This window comes from Halyomorpha halys, unplaced genomic scaffold (assembly GCF_000696795.3).
Source record: "Halyomorpha halys isolate HHAL.00 unplaced genomic scaffold, Hhal_1.1 Scaffold251.1, whole genome shotgun sequence".
Classification (NCBI taxonomy): domain Eukaryota; kingdom Metazoa; phylum Arthropoda; class Insecta; order Hemiptera; family Pentatomidae; genus Halyomorpha; species Halyomorpha halys.
The window spans coordinates 1,192,825-1,208,968 of NW_027106674.1; the positions used below are offsets into that span (position 1 = coordinate 1,192,825).

The 16,144-nt window shown below is 29.7% G+C and overlaps 1 protein-coding gene across 1 annotated transcript in view; it reads left to right on the top strand.

Moving 5' to 3' along the window:
- The window catches only part of Su(dx) (Suppressor of deltex), a gene marked incomplete in the record, with an annotated part of 26,548 nt that extends 15,336 nt beyond the window's left edge, over positions 1-11,212 (top strand). The window contains 7 exon segments of the mRNA XM_067045033.1: positions 757-894; positions 1,783-2,025; positions 2,645-2,804; positions 6,373-6,647; positions 6,736-6,961; positions 8,357-8,453; positions 10,561-11,212. Of these exon segments, the coding sequence (XP_066901134.1) occupies positions 757-894; positions 1,783-2,025; positions 2,645-2,804; positions 6,373-6,647; positions 6,736-6,961; positions 8,357-8,453; positions 10,561-10,733 (1,312 nt within the window).
- Positions 11,213-16,144: the final 4,932 nt, after the last annotated feature.

Sequence of the window (16,144 nt, forward strand, 5' to 3'; positions counted from 1 at the left end):
GGGTTTTTAAGTTGGCTGTGAGGAGGTTATAAATGGGTTTTTAAGTTGGCTTTGTGGAGGTTATAAATGGGTTTTCAAGATGGCTGTGAGGAGGTCATAAATGGGTGTTCAAGATGTCTGTGAGAAGGTTAAAAATGATTTTTGAAGATGGCTGTGAGGAGGTTATAAATGGTTTTTTAAGATGGCTGTGAGGAGGTTATAAATGGTTTTTTAAGATGGCTGTGAGGAGGTTATAAATGGTTTTTCAAGATGGCTATAAGGAGGTTTTGACAGGTTTCTCAAGATGACCTTGTATTTAAGTGATAGATATAATTTACAAACTGATATGGTGTACATGTACATTGTGCAAATACTATTGACAAATTAAATTCTAGAGCAATACCTATTCAATTTTTAACCTAAATAAATTTGCCATATTAAATTCAGCAGTATAAAATTTTAATCTATAAGTAATATTGGGAGCACAGAATATTAGGTAGAGGATTTCAATTTAGAGGGCTGTGGAATAAGCTTGTAGTGGTTTGAGTCTACTATTGTACTAGTGTATACTACAATGTGTTGTTGAAATTTTTGTCTCTGAAGATATTTTAGCTGAAATATTAAACCTTTTATTTTATTATTTAAATTAGTGAAATAATTTTACCTTTTAAATTATAAAATACACACAGTTTTCTTTTTCAAATTCCATAATAGTTTTACTACCATGATAGTTTTATATTTCACTATGGTTTTTAAAATACTGTCGTATTTTAACAGACAAGAAGTAGGTTCTGATGAGCCTCCCCTTCCACCAGGGTGGGAAATTCGATTGACCGAAGATGGAGTTCGCTATTTTGTTGATCACAATACAAGAACTACCACATTTCAGGACCCAAGGCCCGGCGCTCCTAAAGGGTTAGTACTTACTTTTGTTATATTATTGCAATTAGAATCTTACATTATTTTATGATAATACAGTGTAGTGAATATAGTGCCACATGCAGTGTTATGAACATTAGCACCAAGTATAGTGCCATATTGTGTATCCCTATCTCTACTAATGGTGCTCAAATGATCAATTTTTAAATATTTTTTTAATTTGTTAAAAAAAATGTATACAATTAAGTTTACTATAACGTATGTAGCTTAGTTACAAACACATTTCAAGTCTTTTTTTAACTCAATATATCTAACTAGTTGTGTGGTAAAAATGGACCTGGGCATATTTCTAAATGCACTATTCATATATAAAACAGCACTTAAGCTATGATACCTTGTGACTGAATAAAACTTTGTACCATTTTTTAAATAAACATTAATGGTTTATTCTAGAGACATATTGTTAAATGTTAAAGTCAAATACTATTACATAATTACTCAATAAAAGAGTGGTTAAGAGGAAATATCTGTTAAATGATTATGTTAATTTTTTTAGTTATGAGGTATCACTGTATAAGCGACGTTACATTTATAATATGTGTAGCAAGTAAAATCTCTCAGGGTACTTTTGAGAGTTTGATAAAAAAGAATTATACAATTTAGGAAGATGGTCCATGTGGTGGTCAAGAAAGGTAAAAAAAAAAAAAAGATTATTAGTAAGCAACGTTTCGCCCCATTTTGCTGGGCTTAATTAGGGCTGAAACCCTTTTGTTTCCAGGACTCAGCGCTGATGAAGCATGGCAAAGTGAGGTTATTAATAAATAGTTGTTTTGCAATTTTCGTCCTTATCTTCCTACAATCATCACATATAGTCAAGTAATAATCCTCTAATAAACATTAAGGTAATTAAAGAATTTTTTTTAGACCCAAAGGTGTTTATGGAGTGCCAAGAGCTTATGAACGATCTTTCCGTTGGAAACTTAGCCAGTTTCGTTATCTTTGCCAAAGTAATGTGTTACCCTCTCATATCAAAATAACTTGTAGCCGACAAACTCTCTTTGAAGACTCTTATCATCAGGTTATGAGGCTTCCAGCTTATGAGCTAAGGAGAAGATTGTATATAACATTCAGGGGTGAAGAAGGATTGGATTACGGTGGTGTATCAAGGTAAATACTATTTTACTGTGAGATTTATTAAAGTATATTACTATGATTGCCTTTATGCAACGCCGTAAAACTATCAGTAGTCCAGAATATACTTTAATAAATCTACATCGAGTGAATAATGTAGATTTATTAAAGTATATTACTATGATTGCCTTTATGCAACGCCGTAAAACTATCAGTAGTCCAGAATATACTTTAATAAATCTACATCGAGTGAATAATGTAGATTTATTAAAGTATATTATTGATTTATCAATTATATTTTCTACAACTCTTCATCAATTAGTCCCTCTTTAACTAATTTCAATTTTCAATTTCTTATTTGTTCATTATCAAGGTTTTTAAAGATTTATTATAGATAGTTTCACCACTTCATAAATCTAATATGAAGTGGTGAATTAAACTGGAGACTTTAACTTCTAACTGAGACATGTGTTGAAGTATTGGATAAATTTAGAGAATAACATTTTTAAAAAATTGGTTAAACTTTTTAATTTTTTTAATATAAATGTTGAAACTTTTAAGCATTTAAATGTTTTAGTTTTTCTGAAAGACTACAGATAAGATTTTGAATATGTCTTTAACTTAAAACAATTAGGTTTTTTTTTTTTTTTTTTAGAGAATGGTTTTTCCTGTTATCTCATGAGGTTTTGAATCCAATGTATTGTTTATTTGAATATGCCAACAAAAATAACTATAGCTTGCAGATTAATCCAGCATCGTATGTTAATCCTGATCATCTGCTTTATTTTAAGTTTATTGGAAGGTTCATTGCAATGGTGAGTTGTGCTTATTTATTATTTGTAATTAAGTTAACTAAATTAATATATTTATTTTAAATATTTCTTTGGATTTCCACTTGTGGCAAGGAGTTGGTTGCTTAATTTGCAGTTTTTGAGTGTAACCAAGTAGTCCGTAGTTTAGTTTGTCTATGGCAAACATTCCACTTTTCATTAGCTGTTCTTTAAGTCCAGTCATGAACTTCTATTCCTTTATTTTGTAAGGAGGAAGTTTTATCTTGCCTACTTATGAACTTTCTCATTACTTGTAATTTCTTCATGATTTGGGATACAAACTATAATTTTTTTTTATTGGAGATGTTTGTCGAGGGGTGCGGTCAGCAAAGAACAACATAAATAAACAAAACCATATTTATTTATTTCATGCCTTAAAATACCGACAATCTTCTCCAATCAGTAATCTAAAGTCAACTATCTACCCCTCATTATAATTTTTTTTTTTCAAATAACCAGGAGATGTCCAATTAAAGGTATATCAATAATAAATATCAAGGTCTTCCCCATCATACTTGTTAAGTTTTTCAGATTTTATGAACTTACGACTACATTCAAGATCCCTTCTAGAAATAGAAACCAATTGTTAAATATATTCTAATACAGATTGTATAGATTGCTTTAATTTTAGTTATTATTTTGGTATTAAAAATTAGTAATAGTAATACTATCCCAGATTTGACTTACAAAGACGATATTTTACACGTTATGCAATATTAATGTAAGAATTTAAACATATAGTATAAGTATGTATGCCACAATCTGACGTATGAAGATATAGTCATTTAGCTCTTCTTCTTCTGGCATTACAGACCGTGGAGGTTCAAGGTCTCACACGATGTACTACAGAAATACATTGTGCGTTTCTTGATGAGGTTTTCATAGGGTGGGTTCGTCACTCCTACACCTACTTTTGTAGGTGTACCAAACGGGGAGGCTGTGAATGAGTATTATGTAGTTATATGCTTGAAAAAATCCCGGTTAGGGCCGGGGGTCAAACTCACAACCTTTGGGTTGGTAGACAAGCGTGCTACCATCACCCTACCTTTTGGGCTCGATGAACACGTATATACGTTTAGTGAAAGTCATTCATGTGGACTAAGGCCATTTGTTTTCTCTAAGTCATTGTCATGGACTAAATGTTATATATGTATGATTTTTACACTTTTTAAACGAAAATCTGAGGATTCACCATTTCGGCTAATTGAAAGGCATTTTCTGTCGAAATGTGAGAGTTGGCTGTAAAACAGTTGACAAGAAGAAAGTGTGTTTGTGTAAAAGTAAGAGACGGAGCGATACACACTACAAATGCAAAAAAATTGATGTCGGTCTATGTATCAATGATTGTTTTGATATTTTTCACACACCTTTAAATTAGTAATTTTTGTTATATATATCAAATAAAGTTATTTAGTTGGCTGTAAAATTTTAATGTTTATAACAAATAATTTTAATACTCAAAAATAATTCTCTTTAGTTATTTAACCTTCTGTTAAAGAATTACTATAATTTGTTACTGTTTGCACCTTGAATAGTCACTTCAGTGTTGTGAAAAAGTATTTCGGCCCCAGCGATGGTCAGCGCTACCCGAGCGCTGTTCCTACAGACTGTTTTAGTATTCAGAGCTCAAAAGGTTAAGAAATTGCGTAATAGGGAACATCAAACTTCATGGAGAGTTTACCTGTTTAGTTAATATACATTTCTGAATAAAGAAAGAGCTTAATTTGGAATTCTTATCTCTCTCCTTTTCATTAATATACAAATGGGCAAATTTTTATAATTCTTTTATTTGCTTCAGATCTGTGGAAGTTTAGAGCGAATAAATTTAAATAATGAGTTAAAATTAAAATTTGAATATTGAAGATCATTTACCTCTTATATCTTTACACGTATAATTATTATATTATATAATAATATTATAAATAAGTATAATTATTATTTTCTTTTTTTTTTTTTTTTTATGAAATCACTCTTTTTTTAAATTGTTGTTTCATCATTCCTTAGTAAAAAAAAACTTGTTGGTCAATATTTTCACTTTTTAAAGAAAAACATTGAAACTATGAGAAAGTATTAAATTTATCTGTGATTGGTTCACAACATTTCATCAACCGATATTTCACCCAACGTTTGCAATATTGTTAGCTTAGGTCCAAATTTTTCTAGCCCCATCTCTTCCTTAAAAATCACCCCAGAACTCCTCATGGACTTAAAATGTATTCACAATGACCTCCTTATTCACCATTCTAATGACAGTAAAGAGTTGTCCTGTACTTCTATTTGCAACATCATTTCCAATCATCTCCTATATCCTCATTCCGATACTTCTAATTTTTCTCTGCAATTCTTCAAAGACATTTCTTTCACCTGATCTTTTTTAAAATCCCATCACGATATTATTATCACTAGAGCAGACAAAGGCAACAACACTGTCATCATGGATCGTGTAGACTATAAATACAAAATGGCCTTACGTTTATCTGACCGATCTACATATGTGCCCCACATCCAGAGACCGCACTCCTTCACTTAAGAACAAATTTAACCAACACCTCAAAGACCTCTTACATTCACAAGAGATCAACTATCCCATGTACAGAAATCTTATTTTCTATAATTCTGTTCCCCCATGTTTTTATGGACTTCCTAAAATTCATAAACCTGATACCCCACTCCATCCTATCACTTCCACTATCAATTCTTCCTCTGTTAAACTCAGTAAATTCCTACTTCCTTCTTTACGAACCCTCAGTCACAATAATTCTTATGATATTCAAAATTCCTTTCAGCTCCGCGATCTTTTATTATCTTTTACCATCTCTGACCACTACATACTTGTTTCTTTTGATGTAGAGAGTTTGTTTACTAATATTCCCATAGACAAAGCCCTCCTTATCGTAGAAGCCAACTGGTGCATCCATTGCACCCCTCACTTCACTTAACCATTTTTCCTACCTTGAATCCCTTCAACTCTGTTGTAAATCTGGTTACCTTACCTTTCTTGATAAGTTCTTTATCCAAATTTAAATAAATTTTAGTTCAAAAAGTTTTATCATGATGTTGCGAATTCAGATTATACCGTCAGTAGTTCACTGTATGTAGATTTATGATCTTTCTGAGACTTAAGACTATAGTATATGTGATAATTCAAGATTATTTGATTTTATATCACAAATAAAGAAACATATTTTTAATATATATTCATATTATAATTTAAAGACTTCTTAAGTAAGTTGTCTTCAACAGTGGCCAAATAGGACTCCTTTCACTTCGCAGCTGTTAAGTAGTTTCTCTAATTGGAGGAGAAGTCATTGAACTTTTTTTTATGGAGAATATGTTTGCTATAAAAACATTTTTAAAAAATAGATTTTGGGGATATAGAAAGTTTTACCTGTTATTTATGTTTCTTATTTTTCATGTTTTATTACAATATGACTGAAATACAGTTTTGTGTAAATTGGATCTATGAGATTTGTATTTATTGTTTTATATTAGCTATATTAATTATTATTGTTATTTTTACTTTGTCATTATTTCCTTCACTTAATTTTTTTAGGCACTTTACCATGCAAGATTTATCTATTCTGGTTTTACTATGCCTTTCTATAAAAGAATGCTTAATAAGAAATTAACAATGAAAGATATAGAAAGTATTGATCCTGAATTCTACAATTCATTAGTATGGATACGTGAAAATAATATTGATGATTGTGGGCTAGAAATGTTTTTTTCTGTTGACTTTGAAGTACTGGGTCAAGTTATCCATCATGAGCTGAAAGAAAATGGAGACAAAATCAGAGTTGATGAAACTAATAAAGAAGAATATCTGAGGTTTGATTTTGTTTAAAAATATTTATTTCTCACAATTAATGATGAATCTGTTATTTTTAAATTATATTACTTTATTATATTTTCTTAGATTAATGACTGAATGGCGCATGACTCGTGGTATCGAAGAACAGACAAAAGCATTTTTAGATGGCTTCAATGAAGTAGTACCTCTTGAATGGTTAAAGTACTTCGATGAAAGAGAATTAGAGTTAATGCTCTGTGGTATGCAGGAGATTGATGTTGAGGATTGGCAACGTAACACAATTTACAGACATTACACTAGAAACAGTAAACAGGTTCTTTGGTTTTGGCAGGTAAGTTTTTATTTCTTTACAGAAATGCATTATTTTTTAATGTATTGTATACTCTAAACATTATTTTTGCTGTCCACTCTCAAAACTCAGCCAACCCTGTACTACTATTCCAACTTGTTGATTAGAATCACTTAGTCCATATTAATGTCTTGGTCAACCTGATTTTAAAGCAACTACAATCCCTACATGTTTTTTTTTTAATTTTTGTCTACCTTCCAAGTGTTATCTCATGTTCTATTTCCTTTTCAACACTGTTCCTCTAATTGCCCACTTGGCATAAGCTATGGCGCCTTTAAACATTTATCTTATCTCATAACTTGCTGTGCCTCATGTTTATAATAAAAACTTAATAAATATTTGTTCCAATTAGTTTTAGATAGATATAAGCTGTTATTAAGGTTGTTAACCTCCTTAAAAAAAATTAATAACCTTTAAGATGTTCACATTTCTTGCAGATGTTTCCAAGTAACTGTGTCTAAAGGACAATAAATTCATCTAAATGGCTTTAAAGTTTCAGTCTTCATAATTAGTAATCTTGCTCTGATATTATGTGCTAATATACCATTTTTCACACAAGATTTTTAAACTTATTTAAAAGTTTGTGTAGTGTATTTGCTTTCATGGGTATGAAATTATCCTGAGTACGATTTTACATGTTTTTTTATGTATAAGGTTACTGTTCCATTATTTCTATGGGTTGTTCCGTGTATCTAATAAATCCTTAATTCCTCCTCAATAAATAGCCTATCCAATCCTAAAAGAATTTCAAAAATCTGATTGGTAGTTCCTGAAATTAATAAGTTTATATAAATAAACTCTTCTATGAAATTATTATTATTATTGTTGATGTTTCAATGGCATCAACAGAGGCAATGGAAGGCCATAGGATAGCATACTTTTTTTAGAAGCAGTGCCGGTTCAAATCCCACCTGGGTGGGTTGACTTTTATTTCATGGCAGACCCTCAGAATGAATATTGCTTTCCCACGCTGGCTAGATTATATTAGTAACTTATAGGATAACACTTTCCTACTGTTCCTAAGTCTTTCCAGATCTAAGTCAGAGAACATACGGATGCTAAACCCCAAATAAACAAAAAAATCAACAAACCTCAGCATTTTATTTTTTATATGATTCCAAACAAAAGCATGAGTCTCTCTTCCATATTGTACCTGAAAGAAGACCTATGTTTTCTGCTTCAAGAAGTAGGTAGGCCATTAACTCATATTTTTTTTCTGGTGATTAAAATGTTGGGACTGCCTCTTTTCTTCTCATGGTTATATATATATTTTTTGTAGATCCTATTTTTACTTACTTAATTTTCATAATTTTTCCTTAATGTTTCACTGACATAATATTATATTGAAAACTAATTTTTTTATCCTTGTTATTTCAGTTTGTTCGTCAAACGGACAGTGAAAAAAGAGCTAGACTGTTGCAGTTTGTCACTGGAACTTGTAGAGTTCCTGTTGGAGGTTTTGCAGAACTTATGGGTATATTTATTTTTTCAGGAATCTGTTTGATTTTTTATTATTTTTTAGTTCCTAGGCCAATTAGTTTTTGCTAGTTTTATCTTCTTAGCTTAGCATTCTGTGAACAGATAGGTAAAAATATATAGAAATAAAGAAAATAATGTACTAAAACTTTATGGTAAACATAACTACTAACGTTCATAAGGAAAAAATAATTAGAAAAAAGTAAAAAAGGAGAAGGGGTGCAAAAAAAAATTATGAAAAAAAGAGATAAATGTAAAAAACAAACACTAATATTCAAATTATGAAGAAGCAGAAAACAAAATTTTTAGTTCGGCCGACAGACATGAGAATTCAGGTGAGTGAGACATGAGTGGCACCTTACAACAACAAAGTGAAAGTTATTTTATACAAACCAAAACAATTAGAAAACAAAAATGTCTGTAGTCAAAAGCACTTTTTTACAGGTAAACAAACCTCACAAATTAATCATTTACAATTAAAACCACCAACAGGGCCAAGCATAGAAACGGGTTAAAATTTAATACATATTTTCCCTTCAAAAACTGGTATCATCCGAGACTTTTACCACACAACCTTGATAAATCAACACTGTCAAATGTCTACTTTCTTTTTAATAATGATATATTGAAGAGGTTAATAGTTGAAATCAGAAAAGGAAAAAAAAAACAATATTTCAGTCACTAAATCTGCTGTCAGTGTAATATTTTATCGGTTCATTAAATGAAATGGAAACATTCAATTGAACATCCACATCCTCATGTTAATTTTAAGTAATCTCTCAATCAAAAACTAATAGCTCTGTCACTGAGTAAGGGTAAGAATATAATCAACATTCATAATTATTCTCTCATTAATTTTATTCTCTAATAACTTAACACTAACTATGGAGGGAAACATTTTTTATAGTGATTTTTAAGGTTACACAACATTGAATCTCTTCTGCTCATTAATTCATACTGACTTGGGGTGAAAAGTTATGAATCTAAAAAAAGTAAAAATTATTTTGTTTGCATCATTAAAATTTACTAGGTTCGTCTGTACCTGTTGGCAAATAAAAAAAATTGAAAATTCAATCCTTCATCAAAAAAATTAAAATAAAATAAATTAATAGTAATTGAACATTAGTTTAGTTCTGATTTAATTTAGGTAATTATGATGATGATGAGCCTAACTGAACTTAATTTGCATATATGTTCTCCCAAAAAAATGTTTACCTTAATAATGTTTGCGTTGTTGGTTACTCTGAACTATGAGGTTATATAACCCTAGGCTTCCATAAAGTTTTATCGAAAATCACTTCCAGTTGAAGAATGAGAAGTTTCGGGAAAAATAAGAAAATAATTGAAACATTTTTATAATTTTTTTTTGTAACAGGGGCCCTTAAAACTTATAAATCTCAAAATCTTTTTAGATCGATTAGTTTAATTCCCCATTCTTAGGAATTGAAAGAATAAAAATTAGAAGTTCTCTATAAAAAGTCATCCTATCCACTTTTGGAAAAGTAATATGGAAGCATTTCATGTTATTAAGAATAAATTAAAACTGTTGATTTATAACACCTATTCAACAAGACAAATTTGAAATTTTGAAATAAATTGATTGAGTTTTTTTATGTAGATTCTGTTATTTAATTTGTGGACTATGAACATAACTATTATTTTCCGTTCATTTATAGAAACAAATCTCAATAAAAATAATCAAATTTTGGAAGAAATAAAAATTCTGGGTCTGCTTAAAGAGGAAAATAAACCTTTTATTTTGTTTTTAAATGTTTGTTGATATGTATAAGTTAAATAAATCAACAGTAAACTGGGTATTATTTTATTATGAATGGTATTATTTTATTGAAAGATATAAATAATCAATTTTTAGAAAACAATTTCCAGGTAATTAATCAAATGTTCCACAGTTGATAAAATTATTTGTAAAAAAAAGTATTTCATGGTAACTCATCGGCATTATTGCCCTGCCAACATCTCCCTAACTCTCTGTTGATAGAACTCTATTTTGTGTTAATAGAATCAGCCAACTATTTAGCTATGGAAAATTGTTATATACATTCTCTGTCATTATTTTATTAATGTGTTGTAATTATCACTTCTAGGAAGCAATGGTCCTCAAAGGTTTTGCATTGAAAAAGTTGGTAAAGAAACCTGGCTTCCTCGATCTCATACATGCTTTAATCGCTTAGACCTCCCGCCATATAAAAGTTATGATCAACTTGTTGAAAAACTCAATTATGCTATTGAAGAAACCGAAGGCTTTGGTCAAGAATAATTTTCTGTTAATAAACTTCAAAATATTAATTTTATATTCCTGTAAATAACAATTTATTTTAACTTCTTTTTTGTTATCTTTTGCACAAGCACATTAAGCATCCTTAAAAAGTTCCTTTTGTACAGAATACGTAATCTTTTATTTTATTCAATGAGAATATTAACTAATTAAGAACAAAATATTACTTGCATTGTTTATAGAATGTGAAATAGTTTGAAATATATCTGTATTTCATTTATAAATATGTATGTGTGAGTGTGCGCCTGTGTTTTAAAGAATTATATGTTATTAATATGTTGTAAATTATTGATGTGTAGTATAGACTGTAAATATTATATGTAAATAGACACACACACATATGTTTAGATAAAATGTAATGGTTAAAAGTGTGTTTTAACACTGTAAATTCAACTCTTTTTTTTTTGTTAATATTGTATATTATATTGTAAATTAATTAATAAAATCCATCCAAAGATTGATTTGATTTATTATCTTCTTTCTCTACCTTTCTTGATCATTCTCCATTTCCCTTATTCCTGTCAAAGAGCAGCCTTTTACTCTACCAAGCCTATCCCCTTGATAGGTTGATTAATTAAGATTTTAAAATTGTAAACTGTTCTTCAGAAAAAATAAGAATTATTATGCTTTTTTTTTTAACATCATCCATATTTAAATGCCTTTAAAAAAAAGCTTTAAACGAGGTTTTCCATTCTATGACCAGACAAGACCATTTTCAAATTTTTAATTAACTGTTTTAAAAAAACTTCTTCCAAAATCTATTATTAACAAAAATGGAAAAAAATCCTTTTATGTTGTAATAATTTAGTAACAAAATTGTTAACAATACAAAAAGTAAGTTAACAATGATGAGTATTATGTTTATTATACCAGTTTTTTTTTTTTTTTATCAATTTATATTCCAGAAGTAAGTGCTACTTGGTTATTTAGAACCTAAGTAATCCTAGTCTAAGACACAATCTATCATCATTTCTAATAAATAAAACTTTTTTTTTTTTGTCAGATTGGCCACTGTTAAAATGAAGTGATTTGTAGACAGACGAAGTTTCGGTTTTGGCCCAAACAACTAGGTTGGCCACATTTTCAGTTATGGCTAAAACTTTTTTAATTATGCCCAGAATTTGTGACACTACTGTGATCCGTTTCCCAGTAGTCGAGTATAGGATAGCTTTTTTTGAGGAGCCATTCTTTGTCAATAAATGCATTTTTTATGTCCTGTATGGCAAGACTTGCGTCAAGGTGGTGAGCCATTGTCTCATATATAAGGAGCATATGTGGCTTTTATGGTATGGAGAGACTACTGGAGGTAGTAGTGTCTCACAGAAAACAGATGGGCAGTATTGGGTAAAAATTTTGTAATTACAATTAATTTCCAATTATTGTAATGTGAATCTGCAGAAATTAAATCAATTGTTCATTAATAATAATATTAACTACTTGATGAACCATTGTAATTGTAATAATGGTCTGAAATTATGATTACGTGATGGACAGAGTTATTGATTGCAATTACTTAGTGGCCAACACTGCTGATTGTCTCCAAAGCGAGGACCATGGAATTCTGTCTTCCTGACAAAAAAGAGAATCTTAGTACTTTCCCTCAGCCAAATTTTGTTCATATTCCTAGATCTTTTCTTTTATCTTACCTGTTGTTAATGTCTATGAGATTCATAATGCTGAGAACTAGATGGCTGAGGCATATCGGAGCCTTCCTTGATCAATCTTATTTACCTCTTCATTCACTGACCACAATGGCTTGGCATCCATTGGAACTCAATTATCATCTTTTATTATTTTTTTTAATATGAGCAGCACAGCCTGTTAATCATTAAAGAAAGTTACTTTGTCTTTACACAGGAGGTGACTTTCCAGAACAAGTATGAATGCTTTTATCTCTATAATTTGTCCAAATCTTCCTCAAGAAATTCTGACCGAAACGGAACTTGTAATAAGTTTTTTTACTTATTTATGTTCTACACCCCAACCATCTTCTTATATATATTATATTATCCACACTCAATAATCTCATCATTAACATTGTTTTCAGTTTTGCTACATGAGAGCCTTGATTAAGCTTTAAGGACATTCATTGCTAGCATTGGTCAGAAAGAAGGTTTTCATGCTGATAAAAAAAAGCTTTTTTTTCAGTTATAACCTTTTTTAGAGGGATCCCTTAAATTAGTTGTGAATTAATGTCTAACATAATGTTTACAGGTCATTATGTGAAACTCATACATCTGGTCCGTTTTCAACTTCTAACATGAGCACCAGTTATTAGAAAAAAATTAGAATTATTCATCTATTTTTGAGGCTTTATTTTACCTCCTAATTCGATTTATAAGTAATAAATGAAAAAAAATTAAGAAAATATGTTTTTCATCTTGTCCAGCCCCCTAGGAAATTCCCCTTAAAAATTTGTATTTGACCTACAGTTGTTTGTTTCAATTCACTGACTGATTTAGTCAGTTATTACATCAGGATTCCATTAAAGAAATATGCCTCAATATTTTTTTAGTCAATAGAAAAATAAAACTGTAGGTCCAAACGTTTTTCATTCACTCCCTCACAGAAAATCTTCGGTGGTGTAGCTTTGAGGAGATGACTAGATGGCTGGGGTGGGAAGGGCTGTAGTGGGTAGTTCCTTGGATTTGTCTAGACTACCAGCCAAACGCTCAGTCGCATGCTTTGGTTCTGTTGATGCAATCTTAGTGGAGAAACTGTGCTGTGGTCCATTATCATTACACTCCCTTTCTTAAAAAAACAGGAGAGTTTTAAAGTAATTTTTTGAATGGGAAATGTTAAAGGTTTTTGTTTTCATGCTCTTTTTCATTTTTAAATGAATTACAGTAATAAAAAAATAATAAAAATCTTAAAAATTTCACTCTCATACTTTTTTCTAAAATTTTCAATAATGAGGGAGAGAATAACTGTATTATGCGTTTTAATGTATGGAGACTAGTTTTAAACCTATATCATTAGGGCAAAATATAGGTATGTACCTGGCCTATTATTACCAGGTATATTTATCTGTGAAAATTGGGCCAAAAGTGGATAAGCATTAGATACCAGAAATTTTCCAAAAAACATATTTGGAGAATAATATACTCTGACAACTAGGGTACTTAGGTCTGCATATAAAATAGCTTTGGTTTGTTACGTACCTACGGAGTGGATGAAAAATAATTTTTAAGACTTCACTAGTCTTAGAACGCTTGTTTCAAGATTCAAGATCAAGCCTTAGGATTTCAAAGGTCTTTTAAATATTGGAGGCATGTTTCTCTAATTCTTACCAGAGCTTACTTAAGTCTTGCCTTGCTGTTGGTGAAATAGTAGAAAAAAAATTATAATCATGTAGTTTTAATATGATAGTAAGTACCAACATTAACTAGCTATTTCTACACAGCTTACTCTAAATTAAGCTAATTTTTGTCTCCTCAAAAGTCATGGAAGCCCTTGGGGACTCAACCTTCTAAATCCATCACAGCTGTAAATTACAACAAAAAAATCAAGAGCTCAATTCTTGATGAAAATTTAACACCTTCTAAATGAGGAATTTATTCAAAAACTAAGATTGGGATTGTCTAGCTCACTCACTCTAAAACCTGATTTACACCCAAAACAATTTTTCTTAAGCATGTATGCTGCCTCTGAAAATGTTTCCTAAGTCCACTCGAGAATGTCACCAGTCATGTCCTAAATGATGCCTTGAATAATAATAATGTCGGTATTTTTGTTGTGCCAAATGTAATGTGTTAACAGAGGATGTATGTTAACCCTAATTTCCTAAATATTCATCATTTTGATCCAAAACATAGATTTAGTAATTTAAATTTGTCCAAGACTGATACTAACTGGTAATGTGGTATTAGACTGTATTATCTGAGTGATGCCACAATTGATTATATAGACAGTATAATAATAATTAATTATGTCAAAATGTTGGTTATTCACCAAATGTTATCACATTAATATAAAATATCTTATAAATATAATCATATTTATAAGATATGTTTAAATTTGTTATGTTTCTGTCACTTAGTACATTGTTTTCCCCCTTATAAGTCAATGAACTGTAAAGATTAAAAAATAATAATTACATTTTTGAGATTTACGACATGAATAAATTATCTACTTTTTTATTGTTACTCGTAAATGTGGATATTAATTTAGTGGCATCTCTTTTTTGTAGGACTTCAATATGCAGTTTCTTCAAGTTTTATATAATTTAACAATTCTTTGCTTAATTGTCTTTGTAACTATTAGATATTATTATCGGGCAATACTGCCTATGTAGTTCAGCCATACGGTCATTATGTTTCTTGCTTCACATCAATATTAAACTGTTTCAAGTTTTGAAAGATTATTTTTTGTTTACAAATATTTTTCTCAACCCTCTAAAAATCATGTTTTCATTCCTTCACTCTCTCATATTAACATTTTTTTTAAAATCATAATTAAAGGTACTCCTGCTTGGCCACTACGTGAAAAGTGAAGGTACTATGCCACAAAGAAGGTATGCATTTTTGCAGCTCGAAATGATGACTTCTTATTATTAAGATTTTATAAACGGAAATTTGCACATATTTAGGCAGTGTCCCGATTAGTAAACTATTATATTCCAGAGGAAGTGTATTTCTTATGTCAGGAATGGGACTCTGAAATGTTAAAAATCTATGACATTATTAATAAAATGAATTACTCCAAGAAAGTTATATGTCATAATTTATCTAAATTATCCTAAGAAACTTCAAAATAAAATATCGAGAACTAGAATTTATCATATTAATAAGATTAGAAATTAAGAAGATTAGTAAAAGAATTTCAACTAGATAAATATACAAATACCTTATAAATATATTTATAAATACCTAGTCATATCACAGAATTGTTTTAAATATACATTAACAATGATCTTTCTTCCTATATAAAACAATAGCAATAGGATTATCAACAATTGTTTCTAATTATAATATTAAATCATTGTACAAATCAATAAACATTTACTACAATATTTATTACTAAGTAATGGGTCGGCAAATATGTTCTTTTAATATTTTATGTAGAAACAAACAATATAAATAAAATCATTACATCATAATTATTGCTTAGCATAGGTTTCTTCCATTTTTCAATTACTTCAAAATATCACTTTCAAATAACACTTGAGAATCACTGGTGAAAAATTATCAAGTACTAGGGAAAATTTCCTAGTAATATATACGAAAACTTAATCCCATTCATTCAATAAGTTGCAAGTGGTGAAGCGGAAATAAAAGTTTGATTAAGACTTGTTCGATGACTTCATCTTATTTTGTGCAAATAAATTTTCAAAATACTAATTAATCCTAATTATAATCTTGCATTCTACTTATCCTCATTAACTCTTGGGATCT